The 24,717-nt window shown below is 40.4% G+C and overlaps 1 protein-coding gene across 2 annotated transcripts in view; it reads left to right on the top strand.

Annotated features, from left to right (window-relative positions):
• SLC9A9 (solute carrier family 9 member A9) overlaps positions 1-24,717 on the top strand; it is a 741,333-nt gene that overhangs the window by 300,629 nt on the left and 415,987 nt on the right. For both annotated transcript variants that reach the window (XM_069104699.1, XM_069104698.1), the window contains exon 7: positions 21,587-21,725. In XM_069104699.1, the coding sequence (XP_068960800.1) occupies positions 21,587-21,725 (139 nt within the window). The remainder of the gene's footprint in view (positions 1-21,586; positions 21,726-24,717) is intronic.

The raw sequence follows: 24,717 nt of genomic DNA, 5'->3' as shown, positions 1-24,717 counted from the left end.
GACAATGCGACATAATATTTTTTACTGACAAGGAAACTGAACCCAGGGAAGGGTTTTGTCCAAGGTCACACAGGTAGGATATAGTTGAGCCAGGACTAAAACCAGAATCCTCTGGCTTCAAATCCAATAGTCTTTTCATGGAAATCATGGGACTTCAGCTCTGTTTCCCTCTGCGCAAAAATGAAGAGGGGTGGGGAAACTCGCATCCCTGGAGATCTAGCCTCAAGCCTCAGCTGTGGGTCTGGGTTATTATTTAAAATCCAAGGCATTCAAGTCAGGTTTTGAATTCAACTCCTCTTCCTGCTGATCGTTTAAGCATGCTGTGGTTTATAACATCTTCAACGCAATAATGTGTCATAAAAGATCTCGTAAAATATTAAAAAAAGATGACAGCGCATTAAAAGAAATTTTGATAAAGGGAGGTAAAGGAAGAAAGGATGAAGGGAGGGATCACCTTTTAGAAACAACCTTAGATAGAGTATTTAGTGTGGTTGTCCCCAGGTTCTCTGCCTTCACAGTATATGCTACATGATCCCCAAATGTCTTCCACCAGGGCATCATCTCCCCTTTTTGGGGAGAGAGCACTTTCAGGACATTAATATTAGACCCTAAAGATCCATTTTCTCCTTCTGTTTGTTTGCTCATAAGGGCCAGGGAGTGTTTTCTAAACAACTGAATTGGAATGCAGGCTAGGTATCCTTCTTTGTCCTTGATGGATTTAATGCCACTGGATGCTAGAATCTCTGATGGGAAAATGGCATGACTTTTTCTCTTTCCTTATTTCTTTCCACTGTATTGAGAAGAGCAAAACCAAAACTGTTTTCCCTTTCAGCAAAGAATTATAGCAGCATGATAAAATAGCCCCACCCTTAAATAGAAAGTGGGAGCTGATTTCAAACCTCTTCAGACCTCATTTTGCACAGCATCCTAGTATGGTGTGATTAGGGGCCTTTGTGGGACATCAGATATGCAAGTAATTCAAACCAGTCAGATGAGAGCATTGCTTATGGATGCTGAAGCTTTTAGGGGGCACTCTCCCTTTCTTTTAAAGGGGAATGAAGAAGGCGAGAAATGAGGGAAGTTCTGCAAATATCAGATCTGACAGTGGTTAGTGTTTGCCTAGGCAAACCAAAACATGCTTATTACAAATCTGACCCCTCCCTCCCACTCTGAAGCATTAATTCCTCCTCTATTGGTTTATTAGGTCTGAAATTTTAATAAGAGTCCCACCCCCTCCCAAAAGGTTATCCCAAGTCTTTATTTTTAAATTTTGCTCCATCCACCTGCCAAGACTTACATCAACACCCCTCATCCCGGCAAAAAAAAAGGGGCACAATTACATCTGGCTTGATTTTGTGATGGCTCACGGTAACAGCTGCGTTTCATGTCTTTGTGTGGATACATTTTTTAAAATGAAAATTGCCATGGCAACAGCAGCAGCCATTCATTATGGGTTGCTGAGGAAGGGATGCTGATATTGGTGCGCGGATCTGGGCCTTCAGGATAACCTGTCATTCACAGAGGCTTGTATTTCTTCTTCTCCTAATATCTCCATCTTCCAAAATAAAAGGGAAGGGGGAAGAAGGGATGAAAATATGTTCAAAAAGAAATATACTGAAGGAACTGGAAAGCTTAGGGGATGGATAAGAGGGAAAGGAGCCTTTTATCTCTGGCTCCTCAGTTAAAATCCAGCTGTTTGGTAATGCCTAGTAGTCACTGAAATGTTTTTCAGACTAAGTTCTCAAGAGTGCGAGCTGTGACTTCTGCTGTCTTTCTAACAGCACCAGGCATACAGTGGCCACTTAATAAGCCACCATCATAGCAGACACGGATGCTAATTAAAATAACAAGAACATAAACTCAAATGAACAGAGGGGAACATCTCGTAATTTTTCTCTTTCTGCGTGCTCTCAGTCACACTGATATTCTGAGAGGCTCTGTGGGCTGTGGCAGTAATGACTAGCTTACTCCTTCCATCCCTCCCTCCTCCCGTGACTCGGCTGTAACTTGGAGTCTTAGTGTTGCCTGGGGCACTGAGAGTGAAGTATCATTGCTGAGCTCCAAGACCAGACTTCTAGCCATGATATCACTACTACCTCTCACTCCTTTAATAATCATTACTTACCTGCTTGTTTAACCAGAGCTATAACCAGAAATCTCTGTGCCTGGAGTAACTCACTTTACTATAATCCATGCCACCAGCAAGTGACACAAAACATGCTTGCAGTTGGGGATGGGCTGTGGGATATTGCCTGCTGGGGAGACCGCAGACACCTTAGTATACCAGCTCATAGACTGTAAATGCCAGGGATGAGAGATTGACCCCACCCTAACATCCAGTAGCCTCTTATTTTTTAAGTATTCTTGCTTCAAGTGCTGTGAGTGCTTTCTAAGTTCAGTTATAAGATCTTAGATCTAAGAACTGGACCAATTTGTCCCACTCCTCCCATTTTATAGATGAAGAACTGAGGTCCACTTAGATTCAAATTCAAGCCCTCTAATTTTCAATTTCAGCTTATTTTCCACTGGGTCTTCTAAAGGCAAGCAAAGGATCAATCACTAAGACTCTAGTTAAGATTCTGCTCACCTTTGACTATCAACTCAAGTTCGAATTAAGTGAAGCCTTTCACTTATCTGTGCTATGCTTTAGGAGATGTTTCCACCCCCTTTAGGGGAAGGGCCATTCATTTGTAACTTCTTTGACAAAAGCCAAATTAAACCGTAAGAATCACCCAGTCATACTAGACTTAGTTTGTGGAAAGTCAGACTTTGGAAACTGGTCTTTAGGCTTGGGAGGGAAGGGAAGCCTCTCATGGAATGCAATGTCTTCAACAACTCTAGCCCTACTAACAAAGAAACAAAAACCCCCAGAGAGGAGGGGGTAAGCGGGAAAGAATAGACTGGAGGGAGTGGGTAAAGATGGACAGGAAAGAGCAGAAATGGAAAGGGCTGGAGAGAGGAAGAGAGAGGAAGGGAGAAGGAGAAATGAAGACAAAGAAAGAGACAACGAGGAGGTAGAAATGAAGGGAGGGAGAGAGAAAGGAGAAGAAAGAGAGAATGAGACAGAATAATAAATGAGGCTTGCTCAGGCGGAGGATGCTTTCACCATGTATGGCATACCTACATGACAAAGTCCTTCCCCTTCTGAGTCCTGACGTTAGAGTATCTAGTACCCAGATACTAAGAGTACCCTCAGTGACAGCAGCTACCAAGTGGCTTCACTAGTATTCCATTTCCAGTTAACTCATCCCTCATCCTTCTCCAATCATTCTTTTCCTCTGTCCTCCCCCTTGTAATGCATGCACCATTTAGAAAATCTCCCGGTTCTGGTGCACTAGAGGGACAGTGTCATATTTAGAATAAAGGGACCTGAGTTCAAATCCCAGCCTTGCCCATTACCTCTGTAACCTTGAACTAGTCACTTCGCTTCTCTGACTCAGTTTCTTTCTTTTGTAAAATGGAGTTGGATTAGATGATCTCCTTCTAGCTCTAAATCTATGACTGTATGCTCCTAGCTATTATTAGTGAGATCACAGGTATGTGACATTTTTAAATGTTTCAATAACTATTTCAATATAATTGGTTTCTTTTTTAATTCCATAAATTTATTTTTATAACTTTTAAAACATTATTCTAAGTCGACTATTCTAATAGATTGCCTTAGATAGTGCATTTATTAAGCACTTATTATGTACCAGGGAACTGTGCAGTTATAGTAATTACCTTCCTTTAGGGTTGGGTAGTGGATAAAGACTGGACCTCTTGAAGCTGAAGACAAATTTGGTGGCAAGACCCAACTCCGTTTCAGTATCACTGCCTGGTCTTTGGCTCTGTACTTACTATCACAAAAACAAGTATTGAAAACAAGGCTCACTAAAAGCCTGGGTGGAAGTCTGAGTCCATTGGGAACACATGGCGTCTTATTACTCAAGCATTTGTTCACATGGAGGGCCCTGCCACCGTAGGGTGTCCATATATGAAAGGGAAGAAGCACCAAGTTTGACTCAACGGTCTTTGGAACCTTCCATCAAGAGGCGTGTGTACCTCCCAGCCTCTCTGTGAGACAGAACTGAATGTGAAATTAAAACAGGAAACAGAGGGGCATCCTGTAACAGGCCAGCAAACCTCGTCTCTTTGTACTTTAGCGATATATTGTTGTGTGACTCTAAAAGGGAAGACTTAAAACAGTTCTCTTCTCATCAGCCATTGGACTTAATGATTATAACCCACTTTGGAAACTGCTCATAATCTAGAAGTGTTCAATTATCATTCTCCGGGTAAGGGATTTAATTGAGTAAATAACATCTTCCATTCCCACTGCCACTCGTCCTGATGGGTTGTCATTGGCGCCAGAGGTCTATCATTAAATTCTGGTCCATGCAATGACAGGCCCCTTATTCTCTTTTCTTATCATTTCCATTTCATTACAGCAACAAAGCTCTTGGTGTTCTGTGGGGGGGAGATTATTGTACTTTGGTGGCTTAAGACACCCAGGCCTTTACCACCAAGCTTCTGGGGGCACTCAAGGTGCTATAATCCTAAAGACATGCAGCTGTCTCTCCCATAATGTTGCTTAATTAGCATTCAGTCATAAAACAGGTTTATTGGAAATCAAAAACTAGAGCTTTATTGTTTCCCTGTATGAAGCCTCTTTTTCTTTTTCCTTTTTCCTAATTTCTTTGGAATGCAGACAGATAAACATCCCAACAGTCCTGAAGGGGGTTGTTTGGCTTAGATTTTCATTTAAATAGTATGTTTTTTCATCCCATCCTGTCAGTCTCTTGCCTCAGTTTCAATTTGGATGCTTTGTAACCAGAGATCATACAAAATTTTACAATCATTTCTTCTAGAAAGATCAGTAATAGATTAAAAAAAAAACCTTTTAATTCAACAAATGTTTATGAAGCCCCTATTGCATGCAAAGTAACTGGAAATACAAAGACAAAATCAGAACAGCCCCTGATTTCAAGGAGTTTATATTCTGTTATTATTATTCTTCAGCCTCAGACACTTCCTAGCTGTGTGACCCTGGACAAGTCACTTAACTTTAGTCTGCCTCAGTTTCCTGGCCTGTAAAATGGGAGTCACAATAGCATCAACCTCACAGGGTTGATGTGAAGATCAGATGAGATATTTGTAAAAATTAATTAAATTAGCATAGTTTCTGGCACATAGTAGGCATCTAATAAATGCCAGTTCCTTTTCCTTTTCTCTCTCCCTTTCTCTGCTATGGAATTCAATATGTATGCAGATGAGAAACTACAAGATAATTTGAGGTAGGAGAGAGCAGTAATGACTGGAGGGATCAAAGAAGGCTTTGAAGGAAGCTAGGACTTCTAAGAGGCAAGAGGAAGAGGGACTCCAAGGCAACAGCTGAAGTATGTAATTAGAAATTAGAAACTGCACGTAAAGGCCTACTGAGTGCATTGTCCACATATTCCATCTGGAAGGGGGAATTTTTTTGTTTTTTCTTAGCTACTCATTTTCCAGGGCATCATGTACAATTATGTAATTTAACTGTGCTCTCTGAAAAGTTTCAGACATGTCGTAAAGCATTTATTTTCACTTCAAGGACTCTTGAATTAATATATAAATAAATTAATATTAATATGTCATGTTAATATTAATGATTCATTAGTTTAATATATTAATTTTCTCAGCCCTATTTGAAAAGGAAAAATGGCAGATGGCAGGGTGAGCATATGGCTGCAAGATAAAGCACAGGGAGCTGGATGTGGTTTAGTGGAAAAGGAAATGAAAGGAGCTGGAATCAAATCCCATCGCTGCAGCTTTTTACCTGTGATACCCTGGGTAGTCACTTAAATTTCCGGATGCCCGTTAACTCAGAAGAAAAACAAGGGGGCATAGATTATGTACCACATCTCAGACCCCTTCTCACTCTAAATCTATAATTGCCTTTTCATGTATCCAATAGTACCTGAAATGAAAACTCACATTTCTATAACATTTGGTGGCATGCAAAACGCACCCCTTCCAATGACCTGTGAAGGAGTAAGGGAAGCGTTATTATCTATCCCCATTTTGCAGATGAGAAAACCCAGCCTGGGAAAAGTGAAGTAATTTACCTGAGGCTCCATGGGCCTCAGGTAATTATAATATTATAATATAGTATTATAATAAGCTGTATAGCTGGGGTTTGTCCCCAAGTCCTCTAATGCCAAAGTCATCATCACTGCCCCCTCGATTAAGCTCATGGCTATACCTGGTATTTGTTCTGTTCATCTTCCACTCTCTTTTCATCTCCTATAGACCTCCCAGTTCCAAGGACAAAAGTCCTTGCTTTTTCTTTAGTCCTTTGGGGTTTTTTGAACCCTCTGATTTTCTTGAGTATTGTCATTTGTGCTTGCCCGGGCTTGCCAAAGTTGTCCTGACCTGTATTGTTCCTTTGGCTCCTGGTAATTGGCCTAATCCTTCTATCCCTACCCAATGATTTAGACTCCCAATGCAGTGATGGAGTGAGGATGCATGAAGCATTTTAAAAGTCATAAAATGTAGCATTTCCCCATCTTTCAAGCCTTGTTCCTACATCCCTAAGCCCAGTTCCTTTCCATATAGTCACATCCTGCAGCCACTTATCTTTGAGTAAATGAATAAATTAATGAATGAGCACTTAGTAAGAGGATACTATATTCCCAACACTATGCTGAGCACTGGGGATGTAAATGCTAGACTGTCCTTTCCCTGAAGATGTTTACATACTAATTAATGGGAAAAAAACACATATAGTTAAGTCATGCTTAGGAAGAGTTGTTTTGGTTTGACAATCACAGGAGTGGTGAGTAGAACCATTGGAGAGTGGATCCATATAACCTTTCCAGTAGCAATGGCAGTAAAAATCTGATTAAGTTTCCTGAGCTAGAAAATGAGAGTAAGAATAGAGTATGGCAGCCCAATAGATTTTGAGATGGTGAAGGTGGAATTATGAAGCATGGCTGGTGACAGTTAGATATAGTGCATTATAGGATATACTCTCTGATAAGTACAGACTGATGATAGGCTCAATAAAGCAACGTTTTACAGAAGTAGCAAGTGGTCCTGTGCTATGAATTATTACATGTGTTATCAGATTTTTTCACTCTATTGATTAATATTGATAATTTTCTCTCTTCTTTTTATTTTCCCTCTTGAACTTCTTTGATAATAAGGGATTATCTGAGAGAAAAAATTGGAGGGGGATTAGGGAAATCTGAGTGATATAAAAACAGAAGATATCAATAAAATTTCTATTTAAAATAGAGGAAAATAATAAAAAATAAGAAATAAATATATTTTAGCATCCCATTTACTCATCAACCCCTTTAAGCTTCTTTGGTTGTGGTACTGGAAGCTAGTTGGAAAGGCTTATTAACAACATAAGAAGGAATTTCTCAATTCTTATAGACTGTGTTGAATTCAGACCCAAACATACCTTTAAACCTAGATCCCTTTGCTGGAGGAAATAGTATCCTAAGGAAATAGTAAGAGTGATGTTTCTGTCTTCCAACTCTAACATCCTTGGATCTGTACTGCCAGACAAATTATGCAATTTAAAAATGTTATGTGGAAATAGAACACTGGAGAGATTTGTTGATCCGCAAACTCTGTGCTTGAAACCCCCAAATGGAACCACACTGTAGCAAGCTGACTACCTTCATCTAATGTATTACTTTAAGGAGATAACCTCCTACTAGGCTCCTAAATATAACTTTGAACTGTGGTGAAATAGATTCTTCCTCTCGAACAAGATGGATGTTGTATTCTTAATTAAAGTGAGCTCAGATTTAAAGCCTAGATGTTTCCTTCACTGTTTTTGAATTAAAGTAGATGCTGGAAATCAGCTGATGGGGGCAAATCTTTTCAGGTTGTCTGTTTACAACCCTAGACATATTGCCAATACACCAGACCAAATATGACTTTCTTTTTCCTGCTGTGGATTTCTTCTCTTCTTTCTCCTCCTTCTCCGCCTCCTCCTTCTCCTCTTCCTGCCCCTCTCCTCCTCCTTTTTACGTTCTTCTCTTCCTTCTTCTTACTATTAATATTACCATCATTTGTACTAGACCTATGATTTCATTGATCAATTAAACATTTTTTCAAGATCTACTCTATTTAAGGCACTATTTAAGTCACTGGGAGATTTTCATTGTTGTTGTTGTAAAACTAATATTCCATTAGTACAGCACTTCTGGTTCTCCCTCTATCAAAGCATATCTGTACCTTCTCTCCAATTTAAAATCATTAGAGAATTCCCTGGGACGTTTAGAATTTGAGAAATTTACCCAGTCTCCCACGGCTGGTATGGATCCCAGACATATTTCCTACTCCCTGGCTGGCTCTCTATCTACTTTGTCATCCTGCCTTCATCACATCACACGAGAGATTAAAGACAGGATAGTTGATAAAGGATCCCGTTATCTAAGAAAAAGTCCATTGACCTAACTAGTAGAGACAAGCACTGGATTTACAAAATCATAATTCTTTTCCCAACCCCCTCTCTTCCAACAACCTTCTAATTACACTAGAGGGGAAAAAAAGTCTTGCTTGTTCATATGGTGTTACCTACACCATAGCGTGGGCTGGACTGTGAATTACTGAGCTACATAAAATAATACACCTGTAAATTTGACTGTCTGTTTCTTATTTGTATCCCAAGCACTTAGCACAGTTCCTGGCAAATAGTGGGTCCTTAATAAATGTGTATTGTATCATAAATTCCTGCCAGGGGTCAGCAGTCCCTCCCAACTTCAATAGATCGCTTTCCCCCTCCTCTAAAACTATCCTTCAGGTAATTTGATAGGATTTACAGCTGGGAGAGATTTAGATAGAGGCAGCTCTGGATGGACAAATAAAGAAACTGGGGTCTCCAGAGGGGAAGTGAATTTTTAGCCTAAGGCCAGGGGCGACCTATTAAACATCTCTGCCTGAACCGGCCCTTGTACTACTCTAATGTGGTCTCCCCTCTTGCCCTCCACGATGCTTCTAAAAGTTTGGCTTTGCTTGATTTGTGGGCAAGTCAAGGGTCCTTTTGCTGTGCTGTGTAAGGGATAAACATCTCAATGGTGTCCCTGCAGCCTCATAAAGAAAAAGAAAAATTCCACACTCCATCTCCCTCACCTCTGAGCTGGTGTGTGTTTCTTCCCCTGAAGAACCCTGTAACATTCTGACAAATTAATTGCAATTCCTAAATGGCTCGACACTCTTACAAGGAAAGAGCATTTTCATTTTTGTCCTTTGGAGCATACGGTGGAAGCAACGATGGGAATCTCTCCACAAAGGAGCTGTGCTAAATTTGGAAATAACATTTGAGTTTCATTGACATTTCCACCCTCATTCTTCATGGTTGCTGTAGTGTCTTGGAGGGAGAGTTTTGACAGTGGCAGCCACGGGTAAGAGCCCAGGTGAACCATGACTAAGAACAATGGCAGATCCAGGTTGGTAGACCCTCTGGGTGTCTTTTCTTCAGCAAAGCCCTGCTGAATACGGTGGAGGATTCTGTATTAAGAAAACTTGACCCATGGATTTTCAGCGGGTTTCAGGAATGGCTTCCTGCTTCCAAATGAAGTGTGTCCTGGACATTTTTTACAAACTAGCTGCAGGGTTGCCAAAGTCTTGGGAAGCCTTCCTATCTTGTATCTCACACTCTATTTCCTGAAGGACAGAAATAATTCATCTGGGTATTCTATTGGGGGTTAATCTCAAATTGGGGTCAATCTCCATGTATAGCTTTGGTCCTTCCCAGCCTGCAAGGTCATATTGTACTTTTCTAGTGTCAAGACTAGGACTCGCTACTTAGAGATTAAATGTTGGTTTTAAGGCACTCTTTTAGTCATTTAAGTGATCTCTGCTTTCATCATTATGGGCACATGTACCATCACAATGTTGATAGCAGCCCTCAAGAACTGGTAGATTCATCCCTCCTTGGGAAGATTGGTGGCCCCTCCTCTCCTCATAGCTCACCATGTTAGGGCAAGAATTAGTGCAGACAACTGAGTGGCTAAAATACACTGTGGTACAGAACCTATTAGCTCAAGCAATCCACCAGTCCCAGCCTCTCAAGTAGCAGACACCACCGTGCCCAATGAGATTGCCACCTGTCTGCCTTTGCTCATAATGTTGACACTGCCTGGAATGCCTTCCTGCCCCCATCAGCAATTTTGAAATAGCGAAGGTCTAGGTCAAATACATACTCAGCTATTTACTATTGCTTTACAATGCCTGGGTGATGGGCAAGTCACTCAATCTTGTGCACCAGTTTTCTCATTTATAAAATGAAGATTGACCAATCAATAAATCAGCAAGCACTTATTAATAGCTGACTGTGTTGCAGGTCCTGTGTTAAAGGCCAGGAATATGAGACAAAAGCGAGACATTCCTTGCACATTTTATTGATCAAGTGATCCCTTTCAGCTCCGTATTTTTATGATCTTCCATGTACCCCTACCGTGATCCCCAAAGCTGAGAGTGACTGCCCTTACACTTACTTCTATGACACTATACTTCTTATTGAATAATAATTGCTAATAGTAACTATGATTTATATAGGTTTGCAAAACATTTTGCATCGTTTGTTTCATTTGATCTTTATTATCCTGTAAGGAAGGTGCTATCATTATCCCCATTTTGCAGATGAGAAAGTTGAGGCCAAGAGAAGTTAAGTGAATGTCCAGAATTTTAAAGTCAGAAAGTTTCAAAGGTGGGATTCCTAATTCCATAATCACATTGCCTTTTATCACCTTCTGCTTTGTTTTATATCTGTACTTATGTCTTATTTATTCTGCTAAATTTTAAGCTTTGGAGGTCAATAATCATATTTTGTTCTCCTTTGGATCACTCACAGCATTTACTATACAGATAAGATGATTCAAAAAGTGTTTTTACTGTTGGTTGAAATGTTGAATTGAACTGAAAGAAACACAAGAGAAAGAAAAGAGTGAGCATTCCCTTGAGCACCATGAGAAATTTTTCAAGTGTACAAACTTGCAATTATGATATTTAAAATCCATTCCCTCAGTATTTAAATAAACAAAAATCTCCAAAGAAACACAAGTTGCTTCTTTCTCTAGGACCATCACAAATTCATATGTTCATAAATTTAGAGCTGGAAGGAACCTTATAAGTCATTTAGTTCACTCTCCTCATTTTCCAGTTAAGGAAACTGAGGCCCAAGGAAAAAAATTGACTTGACCAAGGTCACTTAGGGCATAAGTAGCAAAAGTAAGATTTGAACCTAGACTCGACTTCCAGTTCCATCAGTTTGTTCACTTCACTGATGATGCTTTGGGTTTTACAAGTAGGATAAAAACAGAGAAAGGCAGAGAAACTCTGGGAGGGACAGGATTTTTCCATCCAAACTACAAGGTCACTTCAGATCTCTCTTTCAGGAAAATGTTCCTTTACTCAGAGTGCCCATTTAATAAGTCCCAAACTTAGAGACTCCTTTTTCACCTGAAAGTAAGGACTTCATGTTCCAGAGCTACTTAGGAATCTGTCAAAGACATGGTCAGTGCTAAAATTTGCAGCCCTTCTTGATGTCCTTATCCGCCTCCCTGCAGCCTAAATCATGGCTAGCATTCATTGACCCCCTCCGCACTTGGATTGATATATAGTCCCTTTCTTTTTGAGTGCTTACCCATTTCAGAAAGCATAATTTGGAGCTCCACATGCAAGTCAAACATGCCCAAACCCTGCTCAACGATAGACAAGAAGAAAGAAAAAATAATTGTCTGACATCAAGATAGAAGAATCGTCTGCTATGTCCAAGTCACTCTTTGGTATTTAATTCAGGTGTCTCTGGAGTAATAATTCAGTAAATGTTCCCATAAGAGCTGAAAGACTTAATTAACGTGCCTTCCTAAGCACCCAGCTCACCACAGGAAAGTATCATTGGCCTTTGAAAAGAGTGAAGCTCAGGAAATTCTAATTTGAATTCAAAAAATTTCTGGTCAGAATCTTTCCATTTCCCCTTCCAATGTACCTGGAAGACATCCTGAAATTCCCAGAGTTGTGTACACGTCAAAGCAAATGCTCTTCTCCATCAGTCCTTGGCAGAATGTAAGCCCATTTAACAGGCAGACAATTGCCAGAGTGAATTCTATTGGGTATATACAATTATTGGTCCCACAAAAATCAATTTTTATTTATAATTAAGTAACATGACTGAAAAAGACTAGGTTGGTCCAGTTATTAAATGATAAATAATATATAAGGATCTTCCTACTTTCTTTAAGGGACAGAGTTTTAATGGAAAAGTACTTTAGATTTCTAATAATTTCTTCCCTTTAAAGGCCTCAGCTGAATAAAACAACTTTAGAAGAATTCTTGTTCCCAACTGTGTCATGCACCATTCTGTCCTTTGTCCTTTTGGGCAAGGTCAGAGGGAAAACCAAAGAAGAAAATGGAGGATACCCCTCCAAAAACAATCTGACACAGATTGTGCATTTTAAGGTGGTTTAGAGAGATTAAGGGCTTTCCCAATAAAATGAAAGGTCTGTGAATTTCTTCTGCTACAGACACTTCCTCACCTAAAAGAAAAAAATAAATTTCCCAGGACATAGTAGATAGAGATCAGGCCTTGGAGTTAAAAAGATCTGGGTTCAAGACTGACACATACTGACTGTGAGACAAGGGCAAGTCAGTTAAACTCCAAGAGCCCTAGGCAGCTCACCAAGATTACAATGACAGACAACGAAGCTGCTGGCCGATATGGGTGAAGAAAATTTCCTCAAGAGGAGACACCTAAAACGGGGTAGTTCTATATCTCCAATCACAGAAACAATGAATGCCTCCCAAAATTAAAGTCATATAAACATTGGAGACTGAGCAGGACCAATGGAAGAATGGCAGAGTTAGGAAGGGACCTCAACAGATGTGTAGCTCAACTCAAAAGTGAAAAAAAAGGGTCCTTCCTCCAGCGTATGTACCTAGCGTTCATCTAGCCAGTGGGGCAGAATCTCCAGGGAGGAGAACAGAGAACCTCTTTATGCCAAGCTTAAATTGGCTTCTCTGAGACGGCTACCTATGACTGTGCCTAGCTTGGAATTCTGGGGTCAAATAGTATTCCTTTTCCATGTTTAACCCATTTCAGAGAGTTGTTGTCAGCCCACCTAAGTGTTTTCTTCCTCCTCACTTCCCTCTGACTGAACATCTGAGTTGCTTTAAGCATAATAGCTAACATTCGTATAAGGTTTTAACATTTGCAAAGTGCTTTCCAAATATTATGTTATCCTGAGAACAGTGCAGCTAGGTAGTGCATTGGATAGAGTGTCAGGCTTAGAGTTAGGAAGACTCATTTTCCTGAGTTCAAATCTTACCTCAAACACACAACATACCAGTTGTGTGACCCTGGGCTAGTCACTTAACCCTGTTTGCCTCAGTTTCTTCACCTGTAAAATGAGCTGGAGAAAGAAATAGCAAATCACTCCAGTATTTTTGCCAAAAAAATGCCAAATGGGGTCACAGAGTTAGAAATAACTGAAAAATGACTGAACAACAAAATATTTAGAACAAACTTATGAGGAAGATGCTATTATTTCCTCCATTTTACAAATGAGGAAACTGAGGCTGCCCAAGGTTACATAGCCAGTAAGCATCTCAGGCTGAATTTGAATTCAGGTCTTCTAACTTCAAGTCCAGTGTACTATTCACTCCACCACCAAGCCTTCCTACCTTATATAATGTGGACTCAAGAGTCATGAGCATCTTCTTGATTTTCTGTAGCTTGTCAGTGTCCTTACCAACCATGGTACCCATTACTGATGTCTGATCCCATCAGAAAATGTTAGCTTCAATTAACCAATTAAACACTCCTATCTGTTAGGCATTGTGTTAAGCCCTGGGAACACAAATATAAGGGGTGGGGCAGGACAGGATGGTACCTGCCCTCAAGGAGGTTATATTCTAATGGGGAAGACAACAAATAAAAGGTAAGTGAAAAGTGAGAAGATGAGTAGCAAAGTCTATAGACTCAGAAGCATGGCCAGGAGGTGAATGAAGCAAAGCTGGCCTCAACTTGTCCCCAAAATGGAGGTCCCTGGAAGGAGTTCCCCAGAGAGAAAAGGGGACTGGCATGGTGGAGACATATTCCAAGATAAGATGACCCTAAGTGCTCAGAGAAGTTCCAAAGGTGAAAGGATAGTTTCCACCAAGAGGGTGGAAGGAGAATGGAGATGGGGGATGAGAAGAGGTAAGAGCAAAGCAGAAGTGAAGATACACCCTTAGTTGATGACCAATAAGTTACTTGTGCTTCTAATACAAACCAGGGAGGATCTAAAGGATGCATGGTAACCAAAGAGTCCAGATCCTGGGATAGCGATTTAGACAGCTTAACATTGTCCGGTGGTGCTAAGGAGAGTTCCCTTCAGAAATGGCCAGAAGGGATTGATTGGTGTGAATGATTGGTAGTCCTCCAAAATATCTGTGATATCCCAGGAAATATATGTCCGGAGACTAGAAAAGAGGTTGTCCTAACAACAACCTTGGTTTTCAACTCACTTGATCTTACAAAAGCTGTTTTGATATGTTAGAGAAAAGGGAAGATTCAGACAATCAATAAGCACTTATCAAATGTTTATCAAGACCCCCTCACCTCCCCCCCAATCCCAATCTAGTCTCCTTCCTTTAGCAGCTCACATTCTAATGGTGGAGATAACCTGTAAATGACTATGTGCATAGAAGATGCAATGACATGGCAGTGTAAGCGTCAAAATTAAAATGACAAAGATCTTTTGCTTGGTTGTCAATAACTTGGTCGAATATAGGTGAAAGGAAATGAATAGGTCTTTTCTGAGAGACTGCAGACCCTGGTGGATTGAGGGCTGGACTTAGAATCAGGAATCTCTGATTTGGAAACCCCACTTCAGACCCTTACAAGTTGTATGGCTTGGGGTAAGTTACTGAACCTCTCTGAGATTCAATTTCTTCATCTTTAAAATGGGGGTAATAATAGCATCCACTTTGCAAGGTTGTTGTAAAGATCAAATGAATTAATGAATGGGAAATGCTTTGCAAACCTTAAAGCATCTATGGCCAGCTGATGCTCTATTGTTGGGTTTGGTTTTAGCTGGTAATGGGACATCTCTCATAGATTGTTTTTTGGAACTAGACTAGAGGAGAATTTAGGACCATAAAGAATATGCCATCTATTGTAAAATAGGCAAAACATAATAGAACCCTTTGCTAGATTATTAAGAGAATCCAGTGTTGCCTTCAAGTTGAAACTGGGGACCTTGATCAGACATGTGTTCTTGGTGATCTCTTCCCTCTAAAATTGCTTTGTATTTACATCATTTTTTAGATGTGTCCCATGACACATACATTGTGTTGTGTCCCATGTACATGTAAAATGTAAGCTGAGATCAGGAAATGTTTCCTATTTCTTTTGTCTTGTCAACAAATGTTTCTGGAATTTATTGAAATTACCATCCCTGTAGATACTCCAAATGTGTTTGCTGATGACCATGTTTTTGCCTCAGGAAGCTTTAAGATACTAAGCAAGTCTCTACTTTCTTACCAGAAATATTCATATTTTTGAATTACATGAGTGATTACTATTTCCCTGATTGTTGTGAGAAGTATAGATCCTTTGGGAACCTCAAAGAGTCATGTAAATATCAGTCACTATTATTTATTATTATAAAATCCTATTGTCACAGAGTATAAGAACTGGAAGGGTCTTTAAAGGTCATCTAGGCCAACACCTTCATTTTTCAAATAAGGAGTCTTAGGACCTCGTAAGTGAAATGATTTGTCCAGGGTCAGGCTGATAGGAAAGTGTCAGACTCAGGTCTTCTAATTCCAAACCCAGTGGTTTTTCCATTATACCACACCACCCTAGCAAAGTGAATTTTTACAGATGCACCTTCCTGGGCACAAATAAGAGATCAGTTCTTGTACACAAAGCCAGCATCACAAAGTTCGGCATTTATCAGTTTTGTGATTGTCTCACGCAGTATCAGTCCCCACCCCTCAACTAGAATAGGAGCTCAAGGGAAGAAATTTTGCCTTATGGTTCTTTTCTGTCTCCAAATTTTTCCCTAACATGGTTCTAGGCACATGGTGAGGGCTCAGTACTTTCTTCTTGATTGAGTGACCCACAGAAGCCGCCTGCTCCTACCCCATGTCCCACTCCCACTCTTCTTCCCACAAGCGGGGAGGAACACCGAGGAGTTGAAGCAAACTGCATTTTCAGGATAGAACAACAGGAGAGGAACCATGTATATCCAGGTCAAGTAAGATGAGACTTTGCTCTTCAGCAAAGCTGTCTACACAGTAAGAGTAACAAAAGGTCACCTCCTTTTAGCACTAGCAAAGACCTAGCCCCTCCCAGGGTTCTGTAGCCTAGCAACCAGTTTCTGCAGTGCAATTCCTGGAGGAAAAAAAATGGTGTTTGGGATGAGGATGGATGAGCAGGTTAGGGAATTGGACGGGGCTAGAAAGACCAATGGAACCAGTGCACCTCTGGGCAGCCTCTCCAGTACTGGATACATATTTTATGCTGTCTGGCATGCTAATCTAAGAGAAGAGTACATAATACCTGCTTGTCTCTGTCTCTTCCAGACTTCGATGCTCAGCAAACTCTCCTACTTAGAAATCCAAACCATCTTTCTCTAGCATGCTATCAAGCTTCTGGTCCCAGATTTCTACTAGCCGCACCTAATCATTTGTCCTCCACTCTCAAGGAGTTCAATTCCTGGTGAACCAACATTCTTCTCTTAGTTGGGTATCTCAATAGATATGTTGATATCTGCTCTAACACCCTGGCCTCTCATTAAATCAACCTGCTGCTTAACTTTCATGACCTTTACCTGCACCAAAACAATACACCAGGATGTTTATATCCTTGACCTTACCATTCTCCATGATACAAAATACTGCAATTCCTCACTCAGACTATAACCTCTTATGCCTCCATCTTTCCCCCTGCCTCAATGCTCCTAATCTTCATCGTAACCTCTAGTCACTTCCCTGTTTCTTACAGTCCACTCCCCAAGTCCACTCAGCTTGCACTCACTATTTTCCCTTTGAAATCTTGACCCTGTGGCTAATCTGCTCAAATATCTACTATTCTCTGTCCCTGTATCTCTTGCATCCTTTTGCTGCTAATGCCTTTCTAAATTCCCATATCTAGATTGTCTTGGTTGTCCAAGTCTCTGTGCCTACTTGCAGACTAGTGGATGATCTTGAAGAAAGTCACACAACCACGCTGACTGGATCCACTACATTTTAATCATCTAATATCACTTGGGCCCTTATTGTTACATATCAGTTTGGGTTTTTGGGGTTTTTTTTGCTCTCTGTTGAATTTCCTACAACATCTGTTTCCAATCTTCTTTTCTTTCCTCAAGAGAAAAGAATCTCACAAGAATTTCTTGATTATTTCATACAATGGCCTTTTCTAAATCTTCATCATTCTTGACCTCTCTAAAAACTTTAGCACTATTGATACCCTATTGTAAGCAAGGCCCATACAAGACTAGTCTAATGATTCAGGTTCAAAGTTTAAAATGCAATAAGGTACTATATGTGGATCATGAAACTCAATTTTACCAATGGGAAACTTTGCTAATGGGAAATTAAAAGAACAAAGCCTTCACAGTTAAAAGAGAGATATGGAAAGGTTATTTGCCAACTTTTGCAGTTACCATGGCAACTGGCCAAGTTAAATCCAGAAGGCATTCCCCTCAGGCAATTGTCATTTTAATGAAATCTTTGAACCCATTATCTCCTCAAGAGGGGTCCTCATCCTCAAAAGCCATATGGCTTCCCCTACTCTCCTTAAAGTACCAGCTCAACCTATAGATTGCTTAGCAGGACTGCCAAAGGACAACGCAGAGAGAGACAGAGACAGAGAGACAGAAAGAAAGACAGAGAGAGACAGAGACAGAGAGAGAGACAGAGACAGACAGAGAGAGAGAGACAGAGACAGACAGAGAAGGGTAGGGAAAGTGCCAAGAGAAGATACAGATATAACCACTGTACTCTATAACCCCATCAGAGCCTCTCCCTAGTGAGAGTTCTCAGCTCAAAGCAAACATGAGCCCCCTCATACTGAATTCTCTCTCTCCTTAGATTTTTCTGACATAGATCTTTCCCTAATCTTCTCCTACCATGTTTCCCCGATAATAAGACACTGTCTTATTATTTTTTTTTGGACAGAAAAACACCAGAGGGCTTATTTTCAGGGGAGGGCTTGTTTTAATGAACATTGACAGCAATTTTAATAAACAGGTAAATGTGAACAAAAAAATGTACCTTTATTCAATAAGCAAATCACTGGGGAAGAACAGGATGATGCACTCACTGCTGCAGCTCTTATTGGATGCAGCTCGGAGCGCGGTGTGCGTTTCACGGGGGGGCGGGGGGGGGAACGGTGCATACAGAGGGTACCGTAATGTAGCGTGTAGCGCAGGGGATCACCTTCACTACAGTAGCAATCTCAATAGGGCTTATTTTCGGGATAGGTCTTATTATCGGGGAAACATGGTAGTTGTCTGACTTTTCTTTCTCAGTCTCCTCTGGTGGATTATATCCCATATCCTATAATCAGGACTTGGTCCTAGACCCCCCTTCCCTTCTCTCTTCACATATATTTTCTTTCTTTTGGAGATCTCATCAGCTCCCATGGGTTCAGCTATCATGTCTATGCCAACAACTCTCAAATCCCATATCTAGCTCCCATCTCTCTCCTGAGTCTCAGTGCCACATCACTCAATGTTTGCTAGACTATAACCACCTGGACAGCCCAGAGGCATCTCAGGATCAATATGTCAAAAACAGAACTCGTTATTTTTCCCTCTAAATCTACCCCTGTCTCTTACTTTCCTATGTATTTCAAGGGCACCATCACTAACCTTCCAGTCTCCAAGGCTCACAGCCTTGGCATCAACCTCAGCTCTTCATTCTGCCTCACCTTTCATATCTAATCAGCCCATGCTTGTCAGTTTGACCTCTGCAACATGACTTATGGCCATGCCCTTTTTAAAAATCCTTATGGCCACCACCATAATTTGTGACCTCATCATCCCTCACCTGGACTATTACAAAAGTCTCCTCAAGGTTCTCTCTGCTACCTGTCCCTCCTCTCTTTCATCCATCCTCAACACAAGCCAAATTAATATTCCTAAAGCACATACATGGACCATTGCCCTTTCCTCCTAAAGAATCTCCAGTGACTTCCTGTTGCCTGTAGGATAAAAATTCAAACTTCTCAGTTTCACCTTTCAGGGCCTTCAGTCTGGCTCCAGACTCCCTTTCTGGACTGATTATGTGTGATTTCCTTTCACATCCTTTAGGTTCTAGTCAGACTAACTTACCTATACATAGCATACCATTTCCCAACTCCATGGCTTTGTATGGGCTATTTCCCATGCCAAGTGTACTCTCCCTTTTAACTTCTGCCTCTTGGAGTCCATAATTCCTTTCAAGATTCAGCTCAGTCCCCCCTACATATAAGCCTTTACTGATTCCCCCAATTATTTGTACTTTACTGACCCCATACATAGCAATACAAATGAGAAAAAAAATCTTCTAACATTCATATTTGTTTTATATTTACTTATTACTAAACATGTTGTGATACCCCCACCCCACACCCACCTCCCAGGAGAATATATGTTCTATAAGGGAAGGGGATAGCTCCTTAAAAAAAAGTCTGGCATCTAGCACAGTATCTTACATATAATAAACACTTAATAAATTGAATTGATGAACATAAAATTTGGGGGATAGAACAGAAGTTGGAAGTGACTATCTGTCTGGTCCAGTCCCTCATTTTGCACATGAGGAAACAAAGGTCCAGGGAAATTGAATGCTTTGTCCAAGGGCACAGTCAGTGTCTGAGATGGGATTTGAACTCTGACTTCAGAGCCAGAGAATGAATACTCTTTCCTGTTTGAATTGAGTTGGATGCAAATTCTGTGCATCAAAAGGCATCTTTGCCAACATAATGATTTTAGAAAATTATTTGCAAAGCTGTGTTAATATGTGAAAAGCCTCCCTGGAGGACAGAATGCAAGCAGAATGGTTTATCATTATATTTATCATTACCACATTGGAATGGAGAAGTTTACTAATCTCAGTCCAAGCCAGTATCTCAAACCTATAAATAAGCCTTGGGCACTGGGCAATGAGACTTTGTAGCATTCCTTGTTACCAGCAGATACAATAGGCCTAAACCTGGTTTTCTGCAAAGCATAATACTTTATAAAAAGGAGGGTGGGGTGGGGGAAGGCGCATCAAAGGTAGTACTTTTCTGTCATAAATTTCAAGGGTTACACTCAATATCCACATTCTTCTTCATTATCCAATTACAGGATCAAAGAGGAAAGTGTTTGGCCTAGTTCTGGGGCTTAAAGTCGTGAGATAAAAACTAAGCTTATTTCAAACAGTCTCTGGTATGCACTGGGCTTCTTGTCAGAGAATTAGGCTCTGCTTTCTAGTGCTGTCTCTAACTAGTCTCCAAACAAAAGATATCAGCTTAGAAAACAAATCATCAGAGCCAAAAATATTTCACCTGCTTCTTTGTAATGTCTAAGTTTAGATTTGTGTCAGAGATACCAAACTATCCTCTCAAATCAAATCCCAAAATCTCTTTATTTGAATCCTAATGAGTTTAAAAGGTCCCAAACGTTTAACGAAAAAGAGGTACAAGAATCATAAGTGTGAATGGATGAGTTTGGGGGGAAGTACCTAGTCTTGATACCTCCATTAATTTTAACATGGTGGTCCAGAAAATTTCCTAAGTTAGGAAATGGCTTGTACTTCCTAGGTCTGGTGGCACTGGGAGAAAATGGCAAGCCTGGCATCCTGAAAGCTATGGAAGTATAGAGTGGTCCCACTGGTAGAATGATTTTCTTAGTGGAAATAAATCTGACAGCATCTGCCAGAACTGGGATGTAAAAGATAACCTGTAGCAGCTGCAGCAGTTTGTTTCTGTGGGAAAATGTGAGCTTTTTTCCTCCCCAGGGGTTAATATTGCGCTACGGTTGACATTGCCAGAGTTTTGTTTCCGAAGGGTTACACTGGTAAAGAAGAGAAATGCATTGTGGTTTACGACAAGATCACAGCTGAAGATTCTGTACACACCATGATTTGTATAGGCCATTTGTGCATAAGCCATAAAAGTGCACTTTTTTAAACCAGGAACATTTGTGAATATATAACAGCACCAAAGACATATGGCCAATAAATAATTCACCGTTATCCATCTTCTCTGCAGATTCCTTATACACCTACCATGTTTTAATGTCTAGTTTGCTCGGAAACGATATTCTTTACGATGCTTCCGATATAAAAATGTTTACTGACTAGCAGCAGAATGAGGAGATTCTTAGATCAGGCTGCTTAAAAGGCCAGCTTTGCTCATATCTCTGTCTTACTGGATAGTTCTACTAATCGGAGTTTGGATTCAGTCAAAGGGCTGCACTTGAGGACCTAGAGGGCCACATTTGGCCTCTATCTAACCTACTACAGTCAGCACCTTGTTGGATGAAAGCATTCATTCTTCCACCATGGGGGGTTCACTAAGGGCTGGCCTGGGCATTGCGCTTATATGATTGTGCTAACTCATTCTCCTTCTTTTTTGTCTTTTCAGTTCCATATCTATTTATAGTCCCAAGGACAACCCAAATGCTTTTGATGCTGCTGCGTTCTTCCAATCTGTTGGGAACTTCCTTGGAATCTTTGCAGGATCGTTTGCTATGGGGTCTGCCTATGCCATTGTCACAGCTCTGATATCCTTTGTGGTTAGCTAGTTTGTTTTCTTTTTGTTTTGTTTTAATTTATTAAAAAAGAAAAACAATTCTGGAGGCTGGAAGCATTTTGATATGTTAGAGCAGAATCCCGATCCACTGTGTGTCAACAAGGATGGACAGTGGGTCATGACTATGTGCTCCAAGAACCAAATGCAATGCTGTAAGTTTGGTTGTGCATGTAATAATAATAACTGGCATCTATATAGAGCACTGAGGTTTACAAAGCACTTTACAAATAGTATCTCCTTTGGTCCTTACAACAACCCTGGGAGGTGGATGCCATTATTATTCCCATTTTACAGGTGAAGAAACTGAGGCACACAGAGGTTAAGGGACTTTCCCAGGGTCACACAGCTAGTAGATGACTGAGAAAGGAATTGAAAGCAGGTCATCTTGACTCTCAACACAGCCCTCTATCCACCATACCAACAAGCACTTCCCAGTCAAAGATGAAACTAAATAATTTTGCAACAATCTGTCCCCCCAGAAAACTCTCTTGATAGAATTCTCTCGGAGGATAATAAGACCATAGACTTTCAGTTGTGAGAGATCTCAGGGGCTATTAAGTCCCACACTCATGTTTTGTAAATGAAGAAACTAATACAGTGTAGTTGAAATTGTGCTAAATTTCAATCCATAGGATAAAAGTTCGAATCCTGGTTTTACTACTTAGTTACCTGACCTCTCTGTGCCTCAGTTTCCTTATCTGCCAAATAAGGATTTTGGACTAGATAACCCTTAAGGCCCTTCCAGCTCATTATCTGTGATCCTATGACTTGCTCAAAGTCATAGACAGGAGTGAGCTTCACAGTTGGGACTGAATCTAGGTCCTCTGACAGGTAGGTGGCACCAGTGTGCGCAGAGTGCCTAGCCTGGATTCAGGAAGGCCTGCGGTCAAATCCGAACTCAGACACTTAACGAATCCAACCTAGACACTAGCTAGGTGACCCTGGGCAAGTCATTTAGCCCTGTTTATTTCAGTTTCCTCATCTGTCAAATGAGCAGGAGAAGAAAGCAACAAACTACTCCAGTATTTTTGCCAAGAAAACCCCAAATGAGGTCAAAAGAATTGCATATGACTGAACAAAAAATCTCTGACTCCAGACTCAGTTCTTTCTCCTGTACCATGTTGTCTCTGTAGAGAGAACCAAGAAAATTGTTGTTTGTTTTTTTTCACCAGTTTCAAAAACAGGTTAGGTCCCAGAAATCAAAGAATTCAAAGGTTTACTAAGAGGCAGGCATAAATCAGGAAACAACCAACCAATACTCTACTAAACTTTTATATTAACTGAACCCCCATCTCCTTATTAAGATTGTGTGATTTCAGGGTAGTTTCCAATCAGAAGACCCCTGTGTGTATATGCCAATGTCTCTATTCGGTTTATAGACTATGGGATGGAGTTTAGTGTAGGCCCTACATATTGAAGCAAATTCAATTCAATTAAATATTTATCAAAAATAGGCTATTATCAGCCCTGTATTAGGTATATGAACTAATTACAAGAAGTGGTAATCTGCCCTCATGCAGAGTGAACTCTTGAAAAATGAGAAAATATAGACACTCAAAAAGTAATTAGCAAATTTCATGGGGCAGAAAATGATTAACTGAGAAAAATGTCAGAGAACTGAAAGGAAGAGAACAGTGGAGTGGTCAGAGAAAATTTCCCAGGTGAGATGGGCTTTTAGCTAGTTCATGAAGGATGGGGAGGATTTTGAAATCAGGAATTCAAGTGGGAAAGGATGGGGGGATAGAAGGAAAGAGAAATGAAAGCAGAATGAATTCTGCACATTCTAGTGATGGTGAAAGGACTACCCTGACTGGAGTGGAGGGATTGGCAAGCAGGAAGAGATAAGGTTATGGAGAAAGAGTGGGCTAGGATAGCCAGGGCCTCTGAATACCAGGCAGAGAGTTCTCACTTTTATTCAATAAGCAATGGAGAATCATTTGAGATTTTGATCTAGGGAGTAGGTAGTGAGAACAGGCTTTTAATAAAATTGATTTCATGAGAGATGGCTTAGGGGAAGAGTCGTTAACCAGGGACCCATGGATATTAGGGAGGGTCCATGAAATTAGAATTTTTAATATTTTGATAACTGTTTAATACAATTGTTTTCCTTTGCAACCCTATTTATTTTATCTTATGTATTTAAAAACTTTATTCTCAGGTGTCCATAGGCTTTACCAGCCTACTAAATGGGCCCATGACACACAAGAGAGTTAAGAACCCCTGGATGAGAGCAAAGAAAGACTAGAGGTAGAGACCAGTTAGGTTATTGCAGTAATCCAGGACGAATGGGATAAAGGCCTGTCCTAGGGGAGTGACAGAATGAATGAAAAAGATAGAATGTAAAAGAGAGCTATTTTAAAGAAAATCACTAGACTTTGATGGTGGTTTGTAGATAAGTAGAGAGAGAAGAATCAAACAACACAGAAGTGTTTTGAGCCAAGGCAAAAAGGAGAATGAATTTTGATTAACATAAACAGAAATAGAAAAAATAACAGAAGGGGAAATAGGTTTAAGGACAAGGTTTTGAGTTTAAATTTGAGTTTATTGACCACGCAATGGAAAATGGATTTGGAAAGAAACAGAAAAGGAAAGTGGAAAGAGATGATTCCTAGAATTCAGAGCTCATTTCTAGAGGGTGAAATTTTAGGAATTCTTTCACAAAGATATAAAAAGTGAAGATGTGAGCTGGGGCAGCTTCATCCAAGGAGAGAGAGGGGAGAAACCCAAGAAGAGTGTAAAATAATAGCTTATATTTGATTGGGTTACACCAATCCTGTTACTTCACTGGGGTAGGGTACTCCCTGCGTGGAAACCCTTCTCTCAATGCAGATGGCATTTACTGTGCAATTCATAATCTCTGAGATTTTCTTAGGAGGACTGAGGTACAGTGGCTTGCCTGGGTCCAACAGATGCTATGTGTTAGTTGGGGAGCCTTAACCCAGGCCTTCTCTGGGCCTGCCTAT

The sequence above is a fragment of the Petaurus breviceps genome, unplaced genomic scaffold (genome assembly GCF_028583685.1).
Source record: "Petaurus breviceps papuanus isolate PSGF00001 unplaced genomic scaffold, PetGlider_PUasm1.0 688, whole genome shotgun sequence".
NCBI lineage: Eukaryota > Metazoa > Chordata > Mammalia > Diprotodontia > Petauridae > Petaurus > Petaurus breviceps.
The sequence above is the reverse complement of the archived record's forward strand: the minus strand, read 5'-3'. Positions and strand labels throughout refer to the sequence as shown.